The sequence below is a fragment of the Cucumis melo genome, chromosome 7, assembly GCF_025177605.1.
Source record: "Cucumis melo cultivar AY chromosome 7, USDA_Cmelo_AY_1.0, whole genome shotgun sequence".
Classification (NCBI taxonomy): Eukaryota; Viridiplantae; Streptophyta; class Magnoliopsida; order Cucurbitales; family Cucurbitaceae; genus Cucumis; species Cucumis melo.
Window position 1 is genome coordinate 23,288,234 of NC_066863.1, and position 26,971 is coordinate 23,315,204.

General features: G+C 33.5%; 3 protein-coding genes across 5 annotated transcripts; 1 reads left to right on the forward strand and 2 right to left on the reverse strand.

Moving 5' to 3' along the window:
- Positions 1-1,361: 1,361 nt before the first annotated feature.
- LOC103493015 (uncharacterized) lies at positions 1,362-9,030 on the reverse strand. The gene is made up of 8 exons (XM_051087060.1): positions 8,869-9,030; positions 8,498-8,554; positions 7,768-7,843; positions 3,580-3,662; positions 2,590-2,694; positions 2,396-2,482; positions 2,207-2,314; positions 1,362-2,122 (listed from the first exon to the last, which is right to left on the reverse strand). Exons 1-8 carry the CDS (start codon positions 8,896-8,898, stop codon positions 2,027-2,029), a joined length of 642 nt encoding a protein of 213 aa, XP_050943017.1. The 5' UTR covers positions 8,899-9,030; the 3' UTR covers positions 1,362-2,026.
- On the reverse strand, positions 1,362-26,791 carry LOC103493017 (serine hydroxymethyltransferase 3, chloroplastic). 3 transcript variants are annotated; one of them, XR_007822170.1, is made up of 14 exons: positions 26,629-26,780; positions 25,982-26,050; positions 24,864-25,107; positions 24,426-24,618; positions 24,165-24,339; positions 23,962-24,079; positions 23,770-23,882; positions 23,542-23,664; positions 22,811-22,915; positions 22,618-22,704; positions 22,429-22,536; positions 22,273-22,345; positions 21,850-22,196; positions 1,362-1,638 (listed from the first exon to the last, which is right to left on the reverse strand). XR_007822170.1 is itself a non-coding variant. In XM_008453631.3 (12 exons), exons 2-12 carry the CDS (start codon positions 25,078-25,080, stop codon positions 21,922-21,924), a joined length of 1,587 nt encoding a protein of 528 aa, XP_008451853.1. In that variant the 5' UTR covers positions 25,081-25,107; positions 26,629-26,777; the 3' UTR covers positions 21,692-21,921. The 3 variants fall into 3 exon arrangements, 1 of the variants encoding a protein (XP_008451853.1); XR_007822169.1 differs by lacking the exon at positions 25,982-26,050 and having other exon boundaries at positions 26,629-26,791; XM_008453631.3 differs by lacking the exons at positions 1,362-1,638; positions 25,982-26,050 and having other exon boundaries at positions 21,692-22,196; positions 26,629-26,777.
- On the forward strand, positions 5,515-6,332 carry LOC103493014 (60S ribosomal protein L27-like). Its single transcript, XM_008453627.3, has one exon. The coding sequence runs from the start codon at positions 5,695-5,697 to the stop codon at positions 6,100-6,102; it is 408 nt and encodes a 135-aa protein (XP_008451849.1). The 5' UTR covers positions 5,515-5,694; the 3' UTR covers positions 6,103-6,332.
- Positions 26,792-26,971: the final 180 nt, after the last annotated feature.

A 26,971-nucleotide genomic window follows, 5' to 3' on the forward strand; every position in this document is an offset into this window, starting at 1 on the left:
AAAGAGTGGGACGCGTGGCAGTTGGTGAATGGTGTGATGTAATGTGTTTGAGTGAGTGCTACGCTACCCAGGATATTCTTTTGGATTAGGAACGATCCATTTTTTCTTAAGTAAAAGAAAAATAAAAAACACACACACTCATTAAATTAAACATAAATAATTTAATAAATAAATAAAGTAATAGCAGTATAAGACGTAGATCGGTGGGGGAGAAGTTGGGACTGTCTTTTTCTTTATTTTATTATTCTAAACAATATATATTTTACTCACCATTTTTCCATTTTATTTCTTTCTTGTCAATATTATTCTAAAATATATATATATTGACCGCGAAGATCTATTAAACACAAAGAGATGTTTATAGATTGCGCTCTTTAAAAAAAAAAAAAGTATCTATAGATTGATGGACAATAAACGAATAAATTAGTGGTTCAAAACATGCGAATGTCTCTCTACCTTTAAAAGTTCAATAATACTTACAAACTAGTTATTTAAAATAGGGAATATGCCTTTAAAGAGTAAAGTTACATCCTTTTAATATATAACCTACCTTCTAAGTTATATTACATCCATTTCATTATATATACAAATTGAGAAAATGGTTGATGACGTAATTGCTCGTAATACAATTCTCCACTATCTCTATCTAAGATGAAGATTACCGTGTAGGAATGAAAAAGTCAAGTTTTTGTTTAAACATTTCCGCTTAGATTTACAAACAAACAAGCACATGTACTATATATAGAGAGAGTGTGTGTGTAGGTGTGAATAATTTGAAATAAGAGACCAACGTGAACATAACCTAGTTTTCCCCCTAAGTTGGGAGTCATATCCACGTATGATAGGATTGTTTAGTTTTACAATCAATTGAGTTTGTTATATTCCTGTTATTTGACAACTGTGCCTTTGTATTCACGTGCTTATTTATAGCACATGTTTTTCTTAGTGAATAAGTACATTCCATTTACCATTTGATGTTGTTGTTCTGTTTATTTATTTTGTTCTTATTTTCTTCTTTTTGCAATTTATGAAATTAATAAAACATCAAGTGATTATAAAGTTTGTCATTCTCTTAAATAAATTGAGACACATCACTTACTCTATATTCTATTAGATAGTGGATGGCTGAATTTTTGTACAATATTTTAAAAAATCGTACAATATCTTAATTTAAGAAAATATTACAACCCTTGACCCAGTTTCATTATTGTTAAATATTGGCCATTGGCTCACATTATTCGAAAAAAGAAAACAAATAAAACAAGAACAGCACGTGAAATTAAAATTTAGTTCAAAACCATTCATACTAACAAATAATTGATCAGTATTTATTTTCAAATTATTTGTAGTCACCAACAAAATCATTGTTAATTCTGCAATAATTAGCATTGGATACCTTAAATTCAACATCTTTGAGTACACTGAAATTGAAACCCATAGAATTTTCTAAAAAATAAAACTACTGACAGGAACACAAAATTGAAAAACATAGGAAGATAAAATTTATCAATGATGATACAGTTCCCACCAAAGCCTCATCGCTGCCAGAGCTTATAAAATGTTACAAACTATCTAATTTGTATTGCTACAATCAGCACAAACATGTCCCCATCAAGAACAAGTCACATTTTCTCTGACCTTATCCCTTTTCTTGGTCAAAATTGTTGTTAATTTATAACCATTTCCTTCTCTGAAGTGAGAAACTCAAAGGCCGGGTATTGGGAATTGAGTGGTAAGAGCTTTGACACTCGAGCGAAGATCTGAAACTCGATCGATCAAAGGGAAATCAAAAGTTGTCACAAACTTGAGGAACTCTTGGAGCTTTGGTCCCGGGACTAGTGGTTTGGCATCAAAAGTTATCTTAACACCCTCGTGGATGAAGTTTGCAACCGCAGCAAACTCTCTCTCAGTGAAACCTCGGGTGGTCATGGCAGGTGACCCAATTCGAATGCCTCCTGAAACTAGAGCACTCTTGTCACCTATGCACAAAAGAGCCAAGAGTCGGTTCAAGAAAATTGGACCATGATCAGCGTGTTGAAACATGAGTAGATACCAGGTACTGAGTTCTTGTTGAGAGTGACTGAGGCCATGTCAAGAATTTTCTCCACTCGCGCTTGATACCCTGTCATTAGGGTTTACACATGCATTAACATATGGTACCTCACCTCAATATCTGAAAGCACATTTATAAGGAGCAATGATTTACCAATGGCCTGAGATCTACAAGAACTAGGTGATTGTCACTTCCCCCAGAAACTAGCTTATAACCTAACTCGACCAGCTGAATCGCAAGAGCTCTACAATTGGCAATGACCTAAAGTATAAAGAGCTATGTTGTTAGAAATAAGAAAACAGCATCTCACACCATGTCTAGATCATTGAGAAAGTGAAGTACCTTGTTCTGATAGACCTTAAATTCTGAGGATTGTGCATGCTTCAAGCAGACAGCTAGTCCCCCAATTGTATGATGATGAGGACCACCCTGTATATCAACCATAAAACTGACAATATTTAAGAACCAAATAAAAAGTATCCAGCAAGACAAATGAACTCTTTTCTACATGCTACTACAAGGCTAGTTAGACCAACCTGTAATCCTGGGAACACAGCATTATTAATAGCAGATTCTAAGTCAACTCCGAGAACAGGATCCTTCCTAAAGAAGATCATTCCCCCTCTTGGACCTCTCAGAGACTGCAAATAATTTGACATTTCTTTAAGGCGGAGAAAACAGTCTCTTTAATGTGAAGAACAATCAGCATCATATCAAATTCAAATCATATACAAAGCTAATATGTTCTAAGAGAAGGCAACATGAGATGAGAATGACAAAAGTTCAATACAAGAAAATAAGGATATAATAAATTATGAATATTTAAATCGGAGCGACGAAAGACTGAATCTCAAGAAATATTATCTAAGAAATAAATTCTAAAATCCTTTACTTTTCAAGTAAAGTCGTGTGTTTGACTTCATGAAGCTCTCTTGGGCTGGGGGCTGAATGACGAAGCAAAAAAGTTTTGGAAGTGCAAGGTTAGAACTCTTTTGTGGGTTTTAGAGGGACAAAGAAACCAAAAGATTCAATAGTTCTTTTAACTTTTCTTGCAATCTCATACAAGTGTCATTCACAAAGAAACTTTTTTGCAATCACAGTAATCATGTTAATGTTAATTCTAACTCGGGCGAGTATTTTCATTAAAGTAGATTCTCCCACTCAATCAAACTTAAACTTTTTCATTCATAGGCACCAACTAGGCTAACCAAAGATTAAGAAACAAAAAGAATATTTCACCAATATTCCTCCCAGAAGAGGGTCAAATTTTCGAGCCATTCTATTAACACGGGTCAAGCTCAAGCAGATATGCCAATTGCCAATTTATCTTCAAGAAAATCATAACAGTTTTAGATAATATTTCACTTCCAATTTCTGGAACAGTGACAGATACAGAAGATGGTGGCTTCCCCGCAACCATGCTTGCTTTAACCTTGGAGGATTTACAGGGTGTCAGGATGTTCATTTTCTTGTGTTGCGGAAACACACAGATGCTAGAACTTTTAGAAGGAAAACACGACCCCTACCCACAAACAGCAACTTCCAGAGAGCCCATGACTGCAGCACCACTCGTAGCCTGCATCCTGTCCACTTAAATCTTCAAAAATCCCTACAAAAATTCATATAACAAAACGAACTTCAATAACAACAACCAAACACCATAACAAAATAGCATAACTTCAATCAAACATCAAAAAGTTAAAAAACAACACACAACATAGTCTAACAGAGAATTTGAACGCACGGATATTTTCGATATGATCCACAAACCACTTCGAGACACGCTCTGATATTTGAAAACATAAACTAGTAATCGGTAATAGCCAACAAACCAATACTTCAACGGAGAGTCAGAAATAGCCGAAGTCAGACAACACAGAAATGGACGGAAAATAACAGCAATAGAAAAAAATGAGATGACGGTTCAGAGTGATTGCAGAAGAAAAACTGACCGGCGACGGTGACGGCGAAGGAGCGGCTGAGTCATCAAATTTCCCTTAATTTTTTTTTTTTTTTGGGGAGATTTTAAGGAGTTTTGGTCATATATACAATCGACGAAAGCCAACCCCGTCCCATATACATTACTATGTAATTACAATTAAACCAAATAAAATGCACACATAGACCCATTTATGGTCTCTTTTATTGATTTTAAATTTAATGTCGTATGTTGATTAACTAAATTAATCATTCTATTGTATATATAAAAGTCCCAGAAATTTCTTTTTATGTCCGTTTAACTCTTTTGACTATAAATATTCTTATTATTTATTGGATGACAGACTTATCATCCAACTTTAATGTATGAATAAGGGTGAATTTTAACTCTTTCTCCCCATTTCTCTAACTATTTCAATATTTGATTTATTACCTTAGTCGTAGTCGTAAGAATTTTTATGAAAATCATAATAATTTCGATGAAGTTTTTTAAAATTCTCTAACCCGCACTTTCTACCAATTTAATCTTCATTTTTCTGACCATTTCAATATTTGATTGAAAAATATTTATTACCTAAATTAACTTTATAGATACATAAATAGTTTTTATAGGCATGATAATAAGTTCAATGAACAACAAGCCATTGTCAATGGAAAGAGAAAGGCAAGGAGACAAGAAATATGAGAAGATAAATATAAATAATGAATGTAGAAAATTGCATCATCAGTTAGATGGAGAGAAAAATGCAATAAGATAAAATTTATTTATTCGATGTTAGAAATCATATGCACAAATATCTTTTATCGTTTGTAAATATTACCTAATTTTATAGTTTCTTGAAACTATTTTTCTTTTTGTTATTTTTTTAGTTATATACATGAATAGAACAAATTTTTTTATTACACGTTCTTTTCTATTATATTTTTCCTTTTTTAGTTGAAATAAGAAAGTCAAATGACATAAAACCTTATTTTTCATTATGTCTTTTGTGTTAAATTAGTATATCTTTTTGTTGTGTTTTTCTAGATCAAACACTCTAAAGTTTCTAATATTTTCTTTGAAGGACGTGTTTTTAAATTTAAAATTAGTATTGTTTTAGATGATAAAAACTTGATATTTAGACACAAACATAAAATAGAAAGAGTTGGAAAATGAAATAGGGTGGAACTAAATTCAAATAAATATTTTTAGATACCGATTTTTAAATTTTAAAATAAATAGAAAAAAAATAAAAGTGAGAAACGTTTTAAAACTACCAAATATTAAGCTTAAGTAGTAATAATAATATGAATATAAAAAGTTTATATCCACTATATCATAAAAATTAAATTTGAAATATCTCTCATCGATTATAATTAACAAATGAAATATTAATTACAAATTAAAAAAATGATGGGATGCGGCTCTAAATTAGGTAAAAATTTGATAAAAATATGAAAATCTAATTATTATTCAAATACTAACTTATATCATTAATTCTAACTTATATCATTAATTCAAGAGTAGAACGTGCAAGGAGACGGAAATTGACTTTAAACTACGGCCCAGTCGATTACAAAAAGCCCATTTAAATTACGGCCCAAATCGACTTGAAAAGCCCTAAAACCCTATTTTTAGGGAAAACCTAAATCTTCATCCGTTGGAGGCTTGGAGGCAGAGAGCAAGGAGACGGAAAACACAGAGCAGAGGTGAAAGTTCCAAAATGGTGAAGTTCCTCAAGCCTAACAAAGCCGTCATCGTCCTTCAAGGCCGTTACGCCGGCCGGAAGGCGGTCATCATTCGCGCTTTCGATGACGGGACTCGGGATCGCGCTTATGGCCACTGCTTGGTCGCTGGAATCAAGAAGTACCCGGCCAAGGTCATCCGCAAGGACTCTGCGAAGAAGACCGCTAAAAAATCCCGTGTCAAGGCCTTCATTAAGCTCGTCAATTATAGGCATCTGATGCCCACTAGGTACACTCTCGATGTCGATCTTAAAGACGTTGTCACTATCGATTCGTTGCAGTCAAAAGACAAAAAGGTCTCCGCCGCCAAAGAGACCAAGAAGAGGTTCGAGGAAAGGTTCAAAACCGGGAAGAACAGGTGGTTTTTCACTAAGCTCAGATTCTAAAGTAGCTCATTCAGTTACTGGTTTCTTCTGGATTACTCTCGTATTAGGTTATTGAGCAATTTAATTTTTTTTGTTTTCGAGTTATCGTACGTTCTATCTTGCTAATGTAGTTTGTTTTGGTGTTTAATTTTTGTCTGGACGTGCTTTGAATGCTTGGATGAGAAATTTCTATGGTTATAATGATACATTTGAGACGCATTTATATAGATTCATATATTTTTCTGCTTTTATGTGATGGTTTTGGTATTCCAATTTGACATTTCTATGTATTGGTGTTATGGATTGTGCAAATTACATTTCCATCAGTTGAATTTATATTTATCCGCCTCTCTTGTTCTTCTATTTTTGTTTCTGGGTTTCTCTCTTACTTTTCTGAGATCCTTGTGCTGTTTTCATTGTGTTTTCTCTTGGGTTTTTCCATTTTGCAAAAGTCTAACTTCCAATGACTCTGGAAGTCTGATTCTACCCCACGGAGCGGTGGCCTCTTTCTCGCTAAATACCTCTCCCATTCATACCGCTACGTGGGTTTTATATGTCTGTTTGATTGTTTTCACTGTGTAGTATACTCTATAGGATTTGGGAAATGTGTCATTCTATTGTTTTGTTGCTTCTTCTTCTTCTTCTTCTTCTTCTTCTTCCCCTCCCCCTGATTTAGTTAATTCGATGAAAAGGAGCCTTTTTTAATTCTCTTGACTTCTTGATTTGGGGTTCTGTCGATAATTACTTCTACAGTTTTGTCTCGTTGGCGCTTTAAATGATTCCACACGCATCCCACAAACTCACATCTTCAAAGAATGTTGTCCATGGACGTATGTTTATATTGATGTAGTCTATGGATGTTCAAAGAATGAGAATTGAGAATTATATTGATGGCTTGCTAGCCAGAGGGATGTCCGCTCGATGATTGATTGATAGGGGAGTTCCTCTTCCTTCTACCTTTTAGATGGAGCGCTTTCTTTGGTTTCCAAGGGTGTGTGAAGCGCTTTCTTTTGTTTCCAAGGGTGTGTGGGTGAGAAACAAAAGTTTGAAAAAGGTGAGAAAAGAGGCCCTAGTGAGGTTTGATCCTTAGTGTTGTTTCATGTTTCTCTTAGGGCTTCGTTTTCTAAGGCTTTTAATAATTCCTCTCTAGGCACCTATTGGAAACCCTTTCTTTAGTGATTTTGTGGGAAAGAAACGCATTCTCATTCTCATTCTCAACAACATAGAACACATGGATTTAAGTCATTTAATCAACAATGCTCTAAGAGATGAGGCTACTTAAAACATCCGACAAGAAGGAAAAGAAAGGAGGATAAGAGGATCTCCATGTCTGTTCCTTTCATATTTCCCTTTCATGTTTACCTTCTTGGAGACTTTCATTTGAAAGTTGAAAGGAATAGGAAGATTAGTCCATGGACAGAAGCATATAAAGAGATTGACAGGTTCTTTATGGTGCTCCCTCCACAAAAACTTCTACAATTTTACTTCATTGCAACATCCAAATTTATGCCATTTTGAGACTTCCTTTCTGTAACATGAGCCTCTGGCAGTTGGAAGATACCTCATCTCCTTTTTTACATTTTTTACGTAAATATCCAAGTTCATACTTATTCTTCAAATAAATAAGTAAATATGTACATATGTGTATAATGTATATATAGAAATTCCATTGACAAAAAAACTCACTTTCTTGAGAAAAAGAAACAGATCCTCGATCTCCAATGACTCCTGGATGTCTTGTTCCAGTAACAACTTTGTTCAACTGCACAAAAGAAGAAAAATGAGTGATACGACAATGAAAGTTACTGTTTCCATTGACAAGAAGAATCATGGAAAGAAGAAAGAAAGGAAGAACGATGACTGTTGGAACAGCTAGACTGATTAATGGAAGAATATTGTAATTTGTAAATTAATATTAAAACAGAGTATACTATTCAAGAATAGAAACCATTTTTTGTTGGTAGGCTCGTAGTTATTATTCAATGGGTTAGTATATTTCTGTCAGCAGAGTAGTTGTTACAATCCAGTAACCAAATACACTTATATCCTACATTTACATCAAGAGGAGAGAAGAAGAGGAAACTGATATCATGATGGTACATGGTATAAATCTTTTAGCAAAGTAGCAATCGAAGTTGGAACTGAAATCATTACTTTTGGAAAAGAGAGCTGCTGCATATCATCTGGATTTTTTCTCTATTTAAAGAACTTTGTAACTTAATTCAACCAAACAGGTGTTATCTCTAGATCAGTGGAAAAAGGGGTTAAGAAGAGAAAACCTAAGGACAGATTTCACATGGAGACCACAACGGTGAAGAACATTCAGTAAAATGGTGTTATTAGTAGACCACACCAATAAAAGATTTCAAGAGAGGTTTATCCATTTTTATTTGCATATTTGCCAATGAAGGCGTACCTTTGCAAAAGTACTTGCCAAATCATTCATTTCCGATAAAGATCCCATCCTTGCACTCTGAAAAAGAAAAAGGAGGGGAAAAAAGAGGCAAAATTAAATTTGACTCCAAATCTTCCTCTGAGCCATTGTAAATATATGTTATTTTATTATGCATATTATAACCAAAAAAGAGCAGCAGCAACAAACAGTAAAAATGGTTGACATGAAATAGTGAGTACATAAATGTATGATTAGCATAAAAAATGAGGACTTCGAAAAAAATACTCTCAGGGAACAAATAAAGTTTTTAGTAAATGCATTTCAAAACATAAACTTGATCATGTTATCATATGAGGCACAGTTAAGAGAAGATGAAAGAAAATAATAGTTACCCCAGTCCCCAGTTGCTCAGAAAGCAGCATCACGCATGACCTCTTTAAAATCGTAAAGAAAAATATTATTCATGGGCGAAATGGTGCAAACATTGATAAACAAAGGTAAAAACTCTAAAATCCCTGGAAAGGAAAGAATTATGTCTGCGATGAAGAACAAGCAATCCAACTAGAGAAAGAAATTGCACGGCATAAGCCGTGTATGGAATAAATATCTAATCAGTAATTATCTGATAAACCTCCAATTGTTTTACAATACAGTAGAAGGGGAAAAAGAGCATGCGTGAGAAATAACAATTGTGATAAAGCTGTGTTAGTTAGTTAGCTAGCTAAGTTAATTAGCTAATAGTGAAGTATAAATAGCATAGTTAGGCGGGAAGAGGGATAGGAATTCTGTACTCGAGAATTTAGGCTTGTTCATTCTTGAGAGAAAGGAGATCAAAAAGTGTAGCCCTAATTCATTGAATTGAGATCTCCAAGTTATGTACTGTTCTATCAATTTATTGAAATAAAGAGAGTAATTCTTCTTGTTAGTTACGGTATTAATCATTTTGGTATTATAGCCGAATTCTGGGGAAGAAATCCAAAATGGTTCAGACAAGAATCGAGGAAAGAACGGAATTGATCGATCGGGAGATTGACGGAATGAAGAAAGAAACGAGTAAAATTCATGCTATCGAACTTGGCCTGATCGAAATCACGAAGAACTTGGAATTGGTGCGACTGCAATCCGAGAAACAACAACAGGCGATACTGAGATTGATGGAAACGACAGAAAAGGAGAGATCAATGATGAGCGAAAGATTATCAGAATCTATGTCGCGCGAATCGCTGGCGACAAGCACGAAAGAAAATAAACCATTTATTAGTCACAAAATCGATTCTGAAAAAGCAGATAAGAAGTTCGATACAGAGGATAACAATGGCGACCAAAACAAGTTCAAGAAAGTCGAGATGCCAGTCTTCAATGGCGAGGATCCTGACTCGTGGTTGTTTCGTGCAGAAAGGTACTTTCAAATTCACAAACTTAGTGAATCCAAGAAAATGGTAGTTTCGACCATTAGTTTCGAAGATTCAACATTAAACTAGTACCAATCACAAAAGGAGAGGAATAAGTTTCTAGGCTGGACGGATTTGAAGGAGCGATTATTAATACATTTTCGATTAGTGAGAGAGGGATCAATATGTGAAAGGTTCCTTCAAATTAAACAGGAAACCACCGTAGAAGAATATAGAAATTTGTTTGATAAACTAGTAGCTCCCTTATTTAATTTACAAGAAAGGTTAATTGAAGGAACATTCATGAATGGATTGTTGCCTTATAAAGGCCGAGGCAGACCAAAGGGAATAACTGAGATGATGTAACTTGTTCAGTTAGTTGAGAATAAAGAAATCATTAGAGGGGAAGCCAATTTAAATGGGTATGCGGTTGGAAAATACCAGCCAAATTCTGGAGGAATTTCAAAAAGTGCTGGGGACACTTCTGTAATTGAAAACAAGGGAAATACTACATTCACTATAAGGACTACTACTTTGAGAGGATCGAATGCCAATGAAGTTGAAAGAGAAGGAGCATTCAAGCGGTTGCCTGATGTTGAGTTCCAAGCTCGTAAAGAGAAAGACTTGTGTTTCAAGTGCAATGATAAGTATTCGACTGATCATAAATGTAAGATGAGAGATTAAAGAGAGTTGCAGATGTTTGTAGTAACCGATAACAATGAAGAATTCGAAATTATCGAAGAAGATGAAGCAGAAAGGAAGGAGTTAAACACTGTAGAAGTCAAAGGAATTAACACAACTTGTATTGAATTATCAATAAACTCTATGGAGGATTGAATGATCTAAGGACCATGAAGGTGAGAGGGAAGCTGCAGAACGAAGAGGTTATTGTGTTGATCGATTGTGGGGCCACTCACAATTTCATCTTCGAGAAATTAGTGAAGCTACTACAACTGTCCACTAAAGAAACTCCTCATTATGGAGTCATTTTAGGGTCTAGGAAGTCCAAGGAAAAGGAGTTTGCGAAGGGATAGAAATCCAACTTGAAGAATGGACTGTGAAAGATGAATTCCTGCCCTTAGAACTTGGACGTGTTGATATTATTCTTGGGATGCAATGGCTATACTCCTTGGGAGTAACCGAAGTTGATTGAAAGAATTTACTTTTGACATTCTAGCATCAAGGAAGAAAAGTGAGTATTAAGTGGGATCCAAGCCTTACCAAATCTCAAGTGAGCCTTAAAAATATGATGAAAACTTGTGGAGACGATGATCAAGGCTTTCTTGTGGAATGTAAGGTGATTGAGTTGAAGGAAATGCCAATGGTTGAACCAAACAAAGATGAGAGCATATGTACTGCGAAAGAGTTAGTGAAGACAGTGTTAGATAATTTTTCAGACATGTTTGAATGGCCTGAAAGATTACCCCCGAGTAGAAGCATTGAACATCACATACACTTCAAGGCACCAATCCTATAAACGTGAGACCTTATAGGTATACCTATCACCAGAAGCAAGAAATGGAGAAACTAGTAGGAGAGATGCTGGTCTCAAGAGTTATAAGGCTGAGTAATAGTCCTTATTCAAGCCTAATGCTCTAGTAAAAAAGGATGAGAACTAGCGCTTTTGTGTGGATTATAGAGCATTGAATAATGCTACTATTCTAGACAAATTTCCCATTCCAGTTATAGAAGAGTTGTTTGATAGTTGATTGGAGCATCCTTGTTCTCAAAGATTGATTTGAAGGCCGGATACCATCAAATTCGAATGAATGAAGAAGATATCGAAAAGACAACCTTTAGAACTCACGAAGCGCATTATGAGTTCTTAGTCATGCCTTTTGAGCTTACTAATGCACATACCACTTTTTAATCAAGGTATTCAAGCCACTTTTGAGGAAATTTTGTGTTAGTTTTTTTTTTTTTTATAATGATAATCTGATTTACGGCAGAAGCATTGAAAAGCATCTAGAACATCTAGAAGAGATACTTAAAATCCTAAAAGAAAACGAGCTATATGCTAATAGAAAGAAATGTAGTTTTGCCAAACCTAAGGTTGAGAATGTAGTTTTGCCAAACCTAAGGTTGAATACTTAGGTCATATAATATCAGAACAAGGAGTAGAAGCTAATTCGAAAAGAATCAAATTAGCAGTTGAATGGTCGTGTCCAACTAATGTGAGAGAAGTGTGTGGATTCCTTGGTTTGATAGGGTATTATAGAAGGCTTGTTTGTCATTATGGATCCATTGGTGCTCCTCTAACTCAACTACTTAAAAAAGGGGGGGTTTAAGTGGTCCAGTTAAGCAGAAGAAGCCTTTGAGAAGCTTAAAAAGGCTACGATGACTCTCCCTATTCTAGCAATGCTTGATTTTTCTCCCCCTTTTGAAATTGAGACAGACGCATCAGAATATGGGATAGGAGCAATGATGGTTCAAATGAAGCAACCCATTGCCTTTTATAGTCATACTTTGGCTATAAGGGATAAGGCATGACCAGTTTATGAGAGAGAACTGATGGCAGTGATTTTTGCTGTCCAAAGGTAGAGGCTGTATCTGTTAGGGACTAAATTTATAGTCAAAACATATCAGAAGTCATTGAAGTTTCTACTTGAAAAAAGACTAGTTCAACTACAGTATCATAGATGGCTAGCCAAACTCTTGAGATATTCTTTCGAAGTGAAGTATAAGCCAGGGCTTGGAAAATAAAGCAGCTGATGCTTTTTCTAGGTTATCACCAGCCATGAATCTATACAGTTTGTCAGCTCCAACTATTGTTGATCTTGAAACAATTAAAGAGAAGGTGAAAAAAGATCACAAGTTGCAAAAGATAATGGTAGAAATGAGTGGTTCAGGAGAAGCAACCGAAGGAAAATTTTCAATCCAGCATGGGATATGTTGAAGTATAAGAACAGGCTGGTAATTTCTAAATCTTTAACCTTAATTCTTGCTATACTTTATACATATCATGATTCAGTTTTTAGAGGTCACTTTAGACTTTTAAGAACTTATAAAAGATTGACTGCTGAATTATACTAAGAGGGAATGAAAGTCGATGTAAAAAAATATTGTGATGAATGCTTAGTATGCCAAAGAAATAAAACACTTACTTTATCTCCCGCTGGTTTACTTCTACCCATGAAAGTGCTTAATCAAATTTGGAGTGACATTTCTATGGATTTTGTAGAAGGATTGCCTAAGGCCTATGGTTTTGAGGTGATATTTGTTGTAGTTGACCGTCTTAGCAAATATGGTCACTTTCTATTACTCAAACATCCATATACGGCCAAGACAGTGGCTGATGTGTTTGTCAAAGAAATTGTAAGATTACATGGCTTTCCTTTATCAATAGTGTCAGACCGAGACAAGGTCTTTCTCAGTCATTTTTGGAGGGAACTTTTTCGCTTAGCAGGAACTAAATTGAACCGAAGCATGGCCTATCACCCTAAAACAGAGTGGCAAACTGAGGTTGTAAATCGTGGAGCAGAGAATTATCTAAGATGTTTATGCAGTGAAAAGTCAAAGAAATGGGTAAAGTGGTTGTCGTGGGCTGAATACTGGTATAATACAACATATCAGAGAGCGTTGAGGATAACACCCTTTCAAGTTGTGTATGGATGATAACCTTCCCCCTTAGTCAATTATGGTGAAAGAGAAACAACGAATTCTACCTTGGATGAACAATTAAGAGAAAGAGATATGGCTCTAGGTGTTTTAAAAGAACTTTCGCGGGTGGCACAAGAAAACATGAAGAAATATGTTGATAAAAAGAGAAGGGATGTGCAATATCAAGTAGGTGACATGGTGTTTCTTAAATTGAGACCCTACAGGCAGTCGTCTCTAAGAAAGAAAAGAAATGATCAGAAACTCTCTCCCAAATTCTTTGGACTTTACAAGGTTATTGAGAAGATTGGTGTTATGGCCTATAAACTGGAATTACTAGTTGGTACATCTATTCATCCAGTTTTTCATGTTTCTCAACTGAAGAAGATAATTGGTGAACATGTGAATGTGTATTCTACAGCATAGTATTTGACTGAGACTCATGAATGGAAGGCTGTTCCTCAAGAGAGTGTTGATTATTGAAAGGACAAGGCAGAAAAGTGGAAAGTGCTGATTAGTTGGGAAGAACTACCGAAGCATGAAGCAACATGGGAGAGGTATAAAGAAGTGCAGATGACTTATCTAGATTTTCACCTTAAGGACAAGGTGAATTTGGAAGGGAGGAGTAATGATAATCCTCCAATTATTCTACAATATAGTAGAAGGGGTGAAAAGAGCACGTGTGAGAAATAACAATTGTGATGAAGCTGTATTAGTTAGTTAAGGCAGTTAGCTAACAGTGAAGTATAAATAGCATAGTTGGGCAGAAAGAGGGATATGAATTATGTACTAGAGAATTTAGGCTTGTTCATCCTTGAGAGAAAGGAGATCAAGAAGTGTAGCCCTAATTCATTGAATTGAGATCTCATCAATTAATATCCTATCAATTTGTTGAAATAAAGAGAGTAATTCTTCTTGTTAGTTCCAGTATTCATCATTATTACAGGTCCAAATAGAAGTAATCTTATTGTGCTCTAAGTTTAACTAGCACGCACAAAACTAACTAAAAAAATCTTCTATTTTAGCTCAAGGAAAACATGAAACGGACAAAGCCCATCCAAATGAATGACCTCAAAAGCATCCACATCTTCATCAGTAAAGTGAAACAAGGACAATGAAAACAAAGAAATTATCACTCCTAATGGATATACCAATGGCAATATATTTGAAAACCATCTTGATCGATCTCATGGTCCACGAATTCGTTAACTACCTACAAATTTGTCGAAAATGAACCTTAGCTAACATACATTAAGTACATACCAAACAAATTTAACCTTCTTAATAAGCGGACAAATGAACTTTCTTCATGGTGTAATACATAGTTTAAGAATTCATCCTATAAAACACCGTAAAAAAAAGTAAAATATTTCTTTAAAAAATAAAAAACCAAAAAATTTCACAGATGATAGGAAAAGAACAAAATATGGAACGGAAGCGAAGCCCATACTAAAAGTATTTTCTAAGATGTTGAAGGTCTAATGCTCCCTCCACGCTAAAGGCGGTTCCAAAAGAGAGTGCTTATATGTCCTTACTTTTACTCGATGAAAGGATTGTCCAAGCATGACAGAAATGACCTTTGGCCCATTGATGTTATCCTGTCTAAGATTTGTGCTCCCCACTTACTTCTTGTTTTGAATCCAAGCATGATATATAATAAAGTTAATATATAACAAAAGGTTCAATTGTAACATCAAATCTAAGTTTCCCTTCAATACAAAGCAACATATTCTTGCAAGTACCATCTGAACTGAAGAGCATGATACAAAGCAAATCTTCCCGAGTCACAATCAATACAATCTTGGTTTAATCAATAAGAGAAAGTTTATCCATTTTAGATGTAATTCGTACTATGTCTAACACTACATCAAACTCTACCATGTTATTGAACCACATCAATCTTGTTTCCCAAAAACTTCTAATGCCACCAACTTAGCTAGCTATTCCCTTTTTCTAAAAAAGAATATTAGAATCATCTCCTCTAAATCATTCTATCATTAGTAAGCCTTGTACTTTAAAATAATAATATTATATTTTTTTTATGATAGCTAAACTTTAAAAAAAATTAAAATAATAAAAGGGCATAAAATACCCACAAAAACATGTCTTTCGTAATGTATTATTTTGTATGGCTCCTTTAGATCGGCTGCCTTGTATGCATGATTGTATTCTTTCAGTTTTTATTGATCGAAGAGCAGTTTACATACATTTACTAGGAAAAAAAAGGAAGAAAAGAAAATAATTGCATAACATAGTAACAATTTTAATCATGAGGTATTAAAATTATAAAATCATAAATTATATTTCTAAATTATCATAAGGGCATAGAGGAGGTCAACACATATCTCGCAAACAAATAATTCTTCAACCAGTAAATAACGTTGATGTGTTAACAGTTAACATTAACAAGGAAAAAACAATATCTTAATAGATCACGATATTTGGATATTCCTCTTGAGAATCTACTTCTCTTTTTGAAAAGTATATAATTGTATGAGAAGTAGCTGATTGTATCACACTAGATGTTTTAGGAGTTTCTACTTACCTCCTTAGAGATGCAAGGTATTCTTCTCTTGAAACATTTTGCATTTGTTCAAGGTCCCTTGTATAATTAGTAACCTGCAAAATGCAATTGTTACATTTCTTATTACACAAAGAAAGTCGAGTAACACAAAGTATGTAAATAGGATATGGAAGATACTTTCTCTAGTTAATATAATACTTTTTCCAAAACTCTGTAATTGTTTAATACACTTTTCGAAAAGCTAGAAAGCATTCCAAAATTTAAATAGAAACAACTCTAGGATTGTAAGACAAAGCATAAAAATAATTATCGAGAAACTATGGTAACGAGAGAATCGGTTTCAATTTTTCCATTTCTTGAAGGGGAAGAGCATTAAGTGACATCTCACTGGAAAATTAATAAGAGTCCCAAGACCCTAATATTTTAAGGCAACCAAATCGTATGTCCTAGCAGCAGACTCTTCTTTATCATATGCTTCTGTAAATTCACACGTTATTCATTGAAAGTGTGCGTAAAGAGCAAAATAATTTAATATTAGTCAATGTTAAAAAGTACAAAGAGGAAATTAAATTAGAATACTGACCCAGATACACTGGAATGATCAATCATGAGCCAGACGTTCCATGCACATTTTAAAGATAAAAGTGTTGTCAATACACAATACTCCAAAGCAAACCGGTGATTGGTTTCACATTGATATTTGTGTGTGTGTGAGAGAAATGCCTTGCTTTCCCTTCTTGTTCTAGTTCCATGTGCTTTTATCCCAAAGATGAGCTTCATAACGACTGGTCCATCTATGCCTAATATCATCAAACCATTCGCAGGTGCTACTTTTATGAATTAGAAACAGCACGAAGAAATTATCACTCACAATGGATACCAATGGCAATATGTTCGAAAACCATCCCTTTCTCCCTACCCAAAATCCTTAGCTATTTGATAGACAGCCCATTATTATTTTTTGAACAGTCGAATTTTCTTTGAGAAAAAATAAAACAACACACAGGTGGGCAGGCCTAAAAAAGAAGAGTTCATTAGGTGGGTTTGTCTTATTCTAATCCATTTTGATAGGTAAAATCTTTGCATAACTATACTTAATTAGCTACTTTTATGTGGATTTTTCTCTGTATTCTTTCCTTTTTCTTTATTAAAGGTCTCACTCCAATGTGTGCTGATTTATAGAAGTTCATTTGTTAATACAACCAATCTCCATTAATAAAATTTAGGGAAAAAAAAGTTCAAAAGTTCATATGTGACATCACAAGTTTAATTCATAACGTTTAGAAAAAAGTTCATTTCTCACTATCACAGGTTTAATTTTCGAAATTTTGAGAATGTTTAGATTGAACTCTGAACTTCAATTTTGTCGATTTGAATGGTGAAGTTGAGAAGTTTAGATATGGATGGTCAAATACTTGTCTGTTCACTGTTATGATATAATTTGTCTATTTACTATAGTGACATATTGGTATGTAGATATAAGAATGAGGAGGGTGATGAGCAAATTAATATAACTTCAGGACTAATAATCAAGTGCATAGTGTTGTTTTTAAATAATTTCGAAATACAAACATTTTAATCAAGTGTCAATGAAGTATAAAGTTGGAATTACATACTTGCGGTAGTCCACTATTTTATCTACATTGTTGAGAATGTATCAATGTGTGAGACGTTTCTCTTCTTGCGATAGTTAGTATAAGACGTATAGATCAGTGGGGAGAAGTTGGGACTGTCTTTTTTCTTTATTTTATCGTCTACACAATATTTTACGCTCTCAAATTTTCTATTTTAATTCTTAGTTTAGAAATCCAGTCAATATGGAATTTAAATAAGTTTATAATATTTTTTTAAAAATTACAAGTTTAGTCTTTTATAAACGTCTTTTTGTTAACTTTAACGAATCATTTAACAAGTTGTTAAACTCCTATTTGTGTGTATAGTAAATTTATAAATTTCAAAATGTGTCTATTTAAGGACGTCATGTTGGTTATTATAATATGTGTTGTTATAAAATAGCAAATGTTGTAGAAACACATGAGACAAATAATTTTTATTGCGGTGATTGTGTGTTACAATAATTGGAAACTTCAACCATTATAAATGTGAGGTTCAATATTTAGTGGGATAACGACTAACATATTCGAGGCAAGTTGGGGCCTAATTGCCTCTTAAAGCTATAAACTTTTTTATTTTGTACCTAATATGCACTTCAACTTTTAACATGGGCTTTGTCATTCCATCACATATATGACATATGAAGAAAAAGATCATAAACTTGTTGACATGAAATTAAGGGCTTAATGGTGGGTTAAACATAATTAAAAATTTATTGTGCGTTAGATATAATGTTAATTACGTTATAGAATAAGTTGAGTTCGTTAATTTTATAATATATTCGTTGACCATGTTGAAGATCTACTAGACACAAAGAGATCTTTATAGGTCGTGCGCTTTATAAAAAGGAATGTGTAGACTTTGATTGATAATGGACAAACAAATCGATAGTTCAAAACATATACATTAATATCAAACAATATCTTTAATATTTATGCTTAATGAACTGGTGATTTAAAATAAGGAATGTGACTTTAAAAAGAAAAGTTACATCCTTTTAATATATATATATATATATATATATATATATATTAGAGAATATTGACGTTGATTGCATGTGTGTTAATGTTATTATAAAATTCTTACTATAACAATTTCAAAGATGAGAATCAAACCTTTGACTTTTAGAAAGAAAATTCGTTTTATTCTTTTAATCTAAATCCTATAAAATTATCAAATATTCCAAGTATTTCAAATAAATATATTTTGTAAAGAGACAAATGTTTTAAATTATAATTATATTTATCATGAAATTTTTTGTATCTTCAACTACAAATTTTTCATTCATTCAAGAAAATTGAAAATTTATTATTATTTTTTTGACAATATGTGTGATGTGGGGATTAAACCTCTTACTTCAAGATCATCATACATACTTGATATTATTGATTAATATGCGTACTAGAAAAAAATCATTCTTGAGAGGTAAAAATAAAATAATTAATAAATTATAATTATTATTGTTTAAAAGATTTGATAATTAGAGATTTTGGTGTTTGTCTTTGTACTTCAAAGAGTTCTTATATTTGAACAATTCTAATTATTTTAAGAAATTTCAAAAACATGTATGAACATATTTCTAATATGTTTGAGGTTTTGTATTGTATTGACAAGAGCGTAAGAGTAGTCTAAATTGAAACTTAAACAAATAATTATAAATCTTAACTTGTAATATAAAAAAATTCAAAATAGAATGTAAAAGAAAAATAAAGGTAAAAGTTAAAAGAAAAATAATCATTTTTTCCTTTAGAACTTTTTTTTTTATAAATCCATTAACAATACATGAGACTTTTTACATGGAAGATTAAGTTGGATATTTCATTGGTTTTTTTGGAGTCAAGATTAATAAAAATATATCAAAATGATATAAATATTTATTTTTTATATATCTTTTGAAAAAAGACCTTTCAAATTCAATCGGTTATAAAAATTTGAATCTACTCTTTTTTGTTATTATGAAATTAGGAGTATAGAATTTAAAACCAACTTAAAGAGTAGTAAATCAATGAATATAATATTAAGCCCAAGTTGAATATGAAGAAGTCGTGGAATTTGAAGAATCCCATAATTATAGAATTCTCTCTAGATTTTATTTTTTTATAAGTTAATTTTTTTAAAATACTAACAAATAAAAATTAAATGAGAGTTATATTTGGAATTAAGGATAAATATTTGGATGAAATATAGTTTAAAAATGATTGTCCAAGTTTGAAGATTTTGTATTAATTAAATAATAACAAATAATATTAATTATTGTATGTAAATAAAAATTTTCTTAAAAAAAAAAAACAAACTCTTGAATACCCAGGTAGGTTGTTAAAAAAAAAAAAGAAAAAAAAAGGAGAAAAATAACGGAGTATGTATTTTGTTTTCTAATTATCAACCTAATAACTTGATAGAAACACAAACACCCTAATGAGAACAATTTAGGATAGAAAATAAAATGATAATATTGTAGATTTAAAATTTGGCTAAGGGGTAAAAATGATTCTTCCCCTGAGTTACTTTTAATACAGTAAGGATAATGATAAGGATGTTTTAATAGTCTATAAATTAGTTCTCAATTTTTATTTTAATTTATAACCTATGGTGGAATTATACCATCTTAATTAATATTAACAATTTATGATTATATTTGGTTAGATTGTGAGATAACAATGTTAATATGTGAGATCAATTATTTTATGGATGAGATAGGAGAGTGGAAGAAACTTGGGATTGAGAGAGATAAATAGAAAAACATACAACGAAGAAAGACAATACATATATTTAGAAATATGTGTTTTTACAACATTTCACTTTTAAATAATTAAAATAAAAAAAATTAAAAAGAAATTTAGAAGTCATCTACGAATAAGGAGTGGAGAGAAAAAAAGCAACAAAAATCTTAACTATGTCAACAACACATACATAATATCCACAACGTTAACAAATATATAAAAAAGAAACCAACAACTTTATTTCATACTTGAACATCTATATCATCAACACATGTACAAAGTTTAAGTTTGAGCAATTGACCATTGAGAAGAAATCTAAATAACCATGCTAAAATAACAAGTGAGAAGAAATTTGTATTTTGAATAAAGAAGGAAGAAAAAACGATAAATATTATTTGGTTCAGGCTTAACCAAGAAATATTGATATTTATAGTGATATGGAGTGATTAGTTATAAACTTGAAGAAGATCAATCGTTTAGAATAAATGAAAAGTTATGCGTATAATTATGAATTCGAAGAATATCAAAAGTTTGAGCAAAACATTATATTGAAGATATTTATGGGTGTGTGAGTTTAATGTTTTTTTTAATTGGATTTAATATTTAGAAGTTGTAGCTTTTAATATGAGTTTTGAATTAAATTAAATGTATAAAATTGGACAGATGACTGAATTATCCATTAAAAATAATAGTGAAAAGTCTTGTAACGAAAGGACATAAATGAAAGAGAAAGATAAAACTAATCCAATGACATCCGCCGCTTATTTGAATTTATTCTTAAAAATTCAAGGACTGGAAGTTGATTTTTAAAATTTAGATATCAAAGAAAAAAAAGTACCAACGTAAATATTCCATTTTGAAAGAAAAGGTGGAACCATGAATTGTGAAACCATAGTTGGTGTTTTGTTTATTTATTTTGTTCTTATTTTCTTATTTTTGCAATTTATGAATAATAAAGCATAAAGTGCTTATAAAGTTTGTCATTCTTTTAAATATATTAAGACACATCACTTACTCTATAAGATAGTGGATGGCTGAATGTTGTACAATATCTTAATTTAAGAAAATATTACAACTCTTGATCCAGTTTCAATATGAATAAGGCTATTGGCTCACATTATTAGAAAAGAAAAAAAAAAAAAACAAATAAAAAAAGTGAAGCACGTGAAATTAAATTTTTGTTCAAAACCATTCATACTAACAAATAAATGATCAGTATTTATATTCGAATTATTTGTAATCACCAACAAAATCATTGTTAATTCTGCAATAATTAGCATTGGATACCTTAAATTCAACATCTTGAATACACTGAAATTGAAACCCATAGAATTTTCTAAAAAATAAAACTACTGACAGGAACACAAAATTGAAAAACATAGGAAGATAAAATTTATCAATGATGATACAGTTCCCACCAAAGCCTCATCGCTGCCAGAGCTTATAAAATGTTACAAACTATCTAATTTGTATTGCTACAACAGCACAAACACGTCCCCATCAAGAACAAGTCGCATTTTCTCTGACCTTATCCCCCCTTTTCTTGGTCAGAATTGTTATTGTTAATTTATAACTGTTTCCTTCTCTGAAGTGAGAAACTCACAGGCCGGGAATTGGGAATTGGGTGGTAAGAGCTTCGACTCTTGAGCGAAGATCTGATACTCGATCGGTTAAAGGGAAATCAGAAGTTGTCACAAACTTGAGGAACTCTTGGAGCTTTGATCCTGGGGCTAGTGGTTTGGCATCAAGAGTTATCTTAACACCTTCGTGGATGAAGTCTGCAACCGCTGCAAACTCTTTCTCAGTGAAACCTCGGGTAGTCATGGCAGGTGACCCAATTCGAATGCCTCCTGGAACTAAAGCACTCTTGTCACCTATGCATAAAACAGCCAAGAGTCAGTTCAAGAAAATTGGACATGATGATCAGCCTGTTGAAGCAGGAGTCAATACCAGGTACTGAGTTCTTGTTGAGAGTGATTGAGGCCATGTCAAGAATTTTCTCCACTCGCGCTCCATCGATACCCTGTCATTAGGGTTTACACATGCATTAACATATGGTACCTCACCTCAATATCTGAAAGCACATTCATAAGGAGCAATGATTACCAATGGCCTGAGATCTACAAGAACTAGGTGATTGTCACTTCCCCCAGAAACTAGCTTATAACCTAACTCGACGAGCCGGCTCGCAAGAGCTCTACAATTGGCAATGACCTAAAGTATAAAGAGCAATGCTGTTAGAAATAAGAAAACAGTGTCTCACCCCATGTCTAGATCATTGAGGAAGTGAAGTACCTTGTTCTGATAGACCTTAAATTCTGGGGATTGTGCATGCTTCAAGCAGACAGCTAGTCCCCCAATTGTATGATTATGAGGACCACCCTGTATATCAACCATAAAACTGCCAATATTTAAGAACCAAAGAAAAAGTATCCAGCGAGACAATGAACTCTTCTCTACATGCTACTACAAAACTAGTTAGACCAACCTGTAATCCTGGGAACACAGCATTATTAATAGCCGATTCTAAGTCAACTCCGAGAACAGGATCCTTCCTAAAGAAGATCATTCCCCCTCTTGGACCTCTCAGAGACTGCAAATAATTTGACATTTCTTTAAGGCGGAGAAAACAATCTCTTTAATGTGAAGAACAATCAGCATCATATTGAATTCAAATCATATACAAGGCTAATATGTTCTAAGAAAAGGCAACATGAGATGAGAATGACAAAAATTCAATACAATTAACTAAGTATGAAATAAATTATGAATATTTAAATTGGAGGGATGAGGGGCTGAATCTCAAGAAATACTATCTAAGAAATAAATTCTGAAATCCTTTACTTTTCAAGTAAAGTCGTTTGTTTGAGTTCCTGAAGTTCTCTTGGGCTGGTGCCTGAATGACAAAGCAAAAGCGTTTTGGAAGTGCAAGGTTAGAACTCTTTTGTGGATTTTAGAGATACAATGACACCAAAGGATTCAATAGTTCTTTTTTCTTGTGATCTCATACAAAAGTGTCATTCACAAAGAGACTTTTTTGCAATCACAGTCATCCTCTGATTCTAACTTGGATGAATTTTTTTTATTGGTTTTCTCTACCTTGCCCGATAGGTTGTTCCCCTTTTTACGTTTGGTTCTCAAATATACCCATTTCTTGTCTCAAAAAATTAAACAAATTGAAGGGAAAGCATGTGCTCATTACCAAAATTTATCCTCTACCTTGTGTGTTGTTGTGGTCACAATATCACAGTACTCAAAAGGATCAGCAACCACAGAAGCAGCAACAAGCCCACTTATGTGAGCCATATCCATCATGAGAAAAGCACCAACAGCATCAGCAATCTACCCATATAAAATCAAGTAAGTCCGTCATTAATGATTACTTATTTTCAACAGAGCTACCAAAAGTAAAATGATTAACAACATTGGACACAGGTAAATGCTCACTTTTCTCATGCGAGGATAGTCAAAATCTCGTGGATAAGCACTTGCACCAGCGATAATCAACTTTGGTCGAAACAAGTTAGCAGTTCTTTCAAGCATATCATAATCTACGATACCTGCAAGAGTTTGCCACTAAATTAGAACACACAAACCATGGAAGGACCATAAAAAACCTGTATCATGCACGAGAAGTACCTGTAGTCTCATCAAGACGATAAGGCATAGATTCAAAATAAATTGATGTGCCTGACACCCGTCTTTTTGGTGTCATAAACCCATGAGACAAATGTCCTCCATGAGGCAAGTCTAAACCCTAAAGTCATTTAACATGAATCAGTAGTATCAGCAACTGTCTAAATTAACACTGTGATTAAAGAAGTACTCGTAAGGCCACTTACCATGATTCGATCATGTGGATTAAGAACTGCAGTATAAACCTCAAAGTTAGCAGGCGAACCAGATAGTGGTTGAACATTTACACCCCACTTGTTATTGTCCAAATGAAATGCTGCTAGAGCCCTTTGTTGACAGAGTGTTTCAAGCTCGTCAATATGTTCATTGCCACCATAGTACCTGAGATGCATGATAAAGAAAATATTAATTCGCATAATCCTCTCAACAACAACAAAACCTCAAAACTTCCCCAGAATGAATTTTACCTTTTTCCAGGTAATCCTTCTGAATATTTGTTTGTCAGACAGGACCCAACTGCCTCCATAACTGCCCGAGAGGTAAAATTCTCTGAGGCAATAAGTTCAAGGCTTTTAAACTGCCGCTGCTTTTCTTTGTCAATAATACTTCGAACTTCAGGATCTGTTTCACTCAAGGCATGGTCTACAAAGTGGCTTACACCTGCATGACAACAATGAAGGAGGCCTAAGCTAAATTCTCCCACTCAATCAAACTTAAAACTTTTTCATTCATAGGCACCAACTAGGCTAACCTAAGATTAAGAAACAAAAAGAATATTTCACCAATTTTCCTCTGAGTAGAGGGTCAATTTTCAAGCCATTCTATTAACACGGGTCAAGCTCAAGCAGATATGCCAATCGCCAATTTATGTTCAAGAAAATCATAACAGTTAGATAATATTTCACCTCCAATTTCTGGAACAGTGACAGAAGCAGAAGATGATGGCTTCCCCACAACCATGCTTGCTTTAACCTTGGAGGATTTACTGGGTTTCAAGATGTTCATTTTCTTGTGTTGCGGAAACACACAGATGCTAGAACTTTTAGAAGGAAAACACGACCCCTTCCCACAAACAGCAACTTCCAGAGAGCCCATGACTGCAGCACCACTCGTAGCCTGCATCCTGTCCACTTAAATCTTCAAAAATCCCTACAAACAAACACCATAACAACGAACTTCAATAACAACAAACAAACACCATAACAAAACAGCGATAACTTCAATCAAACATCAAAAAGTTCAAAAACAAAACACAACATAGTCTAATAGAGAATTTGAACGCACGGATATTTTCTAAATGACCCACAAACCACTTCGAGACACGCTCTGATATTTGAAAACAGAAACTATTAATTGGTAATAGCCACCAAACCAATACTTCAACTAGGGGTGTAAACGAGTTGGATTGGAAGACATTCTCTAACCTGAATTTAGAAACGAAATTATAATGTTTGTAAAGTTCAAAATTGTTTCTTTAGAAATACATAAATTCAAAGTTTCATACATAAATTCAAAGTTTCAAGAGTTACAAACATACATAAATTCAAAGTTAAACATACATAAATCCAAACATTACCCATAGTTCTTAAACATAAGAGAAGCCAAATATAAACCTTGCTCTCATATTGTTAGACCTCCAATAAGTTTTAAATACAGCAGAAGAAATAAGAGTAAAAACACACGGGGGGAGAGTAATGAGATTGAGAAAGAAAGGGGGAACCACACTGGTGGAGCCCAAAGTTGGTTACAGAAGATGATATAAAAGAGAGGAAGTTAGAAGGAGGGGGGAAAACAGATAGTTGAGAAGTGGGCTGCCGATTCCGAGGGAGGAAGAGGGCGGAGGTTCCAGGTTCTTGTTCTGTGTATTTTCGTGATTCAGTTACATCTTGAAACACTAGTATTTGAATTCTGTAATTTCAATTCATATCAATAGAAAAGACACAAGTCCAGTGTTCTATCACATATACTGCTTTACAGTATTCTTTATACTGCTTGTCCGATGGCCTGTTCAAAATGTCCTCACCTTCCGATTCCAAGTCGGAGTCGTAGTAGTCAGAACTCGACGAAGCCATCACAATCACTGCTAATTAAGCTAAAGAAAGAATCAATGCTCAGTTTTAATTCAGTCCTACTTAAAACCATAAACATAGATCAACAATTAACTCGACTCTAATTAATTATATTTTATGAAAATTAGAGTAGAAAGAACCAATTAGGATAGTCGGCGACGGAGAGAGCATCCGAGGGTACTTAAAAGGCAATTGGCAAGAATGAATTTAAAAAACATAAAGAAGAAAGAATCAATGCATGCTTAGTGTGTTCTGTCCAACTTTAAAGGTTGGCTGCAGAAAAATATTCAAGCTTTAAAAGGAAATTGATAAAGAATCAACTTCTTGTGTGTTTAGAAAACATAAACAAAATTAGTTTTAAGTAATTATACATATCAAAGTTTTATGCAGAATGGTAAAAGATCGAAACAAGAAAATACATATATACAAAATTAACCACAAATACAAACAAATTAGAAGAATTAGATGATGAAGAAAATTCAAACATAAAAAAGGAAACAAACAAACTATGAATATCTACCATATGAAGGAAAACCAAAAACAGAAAAATTGGAGTTTAAATTTTATTTATACCAAAAACAATAAATAAATAATTTTATACCTGTTAGGATGGCCGTCGGAACTCGGAAGGAGAAGATGACCGTCGGATGGCCGTCGGAAGCTGACCGAGAACACCAAGTGAGAAGAGGAAGAGACGGACGGCGAGGAGAGGGAGGAGACGAACGGCACAAAAGTGATTTGAGATATGAGAAGAGGAGATGACGGCGCACGGCTTGGGCTTGGAAGAGAAATGGAGAAACCCCTATTTGCTAATACTTCGGCCTAATTTCAAGTACGGCCCATTTCAATAAGGGCCCAATTTCACTTGAAAATGCCCTAAAACCCTATATGTAGAGATAACCTAAATCCACGCCGCCTTTGTTGTTGAAGAAGAGCCGTCATAG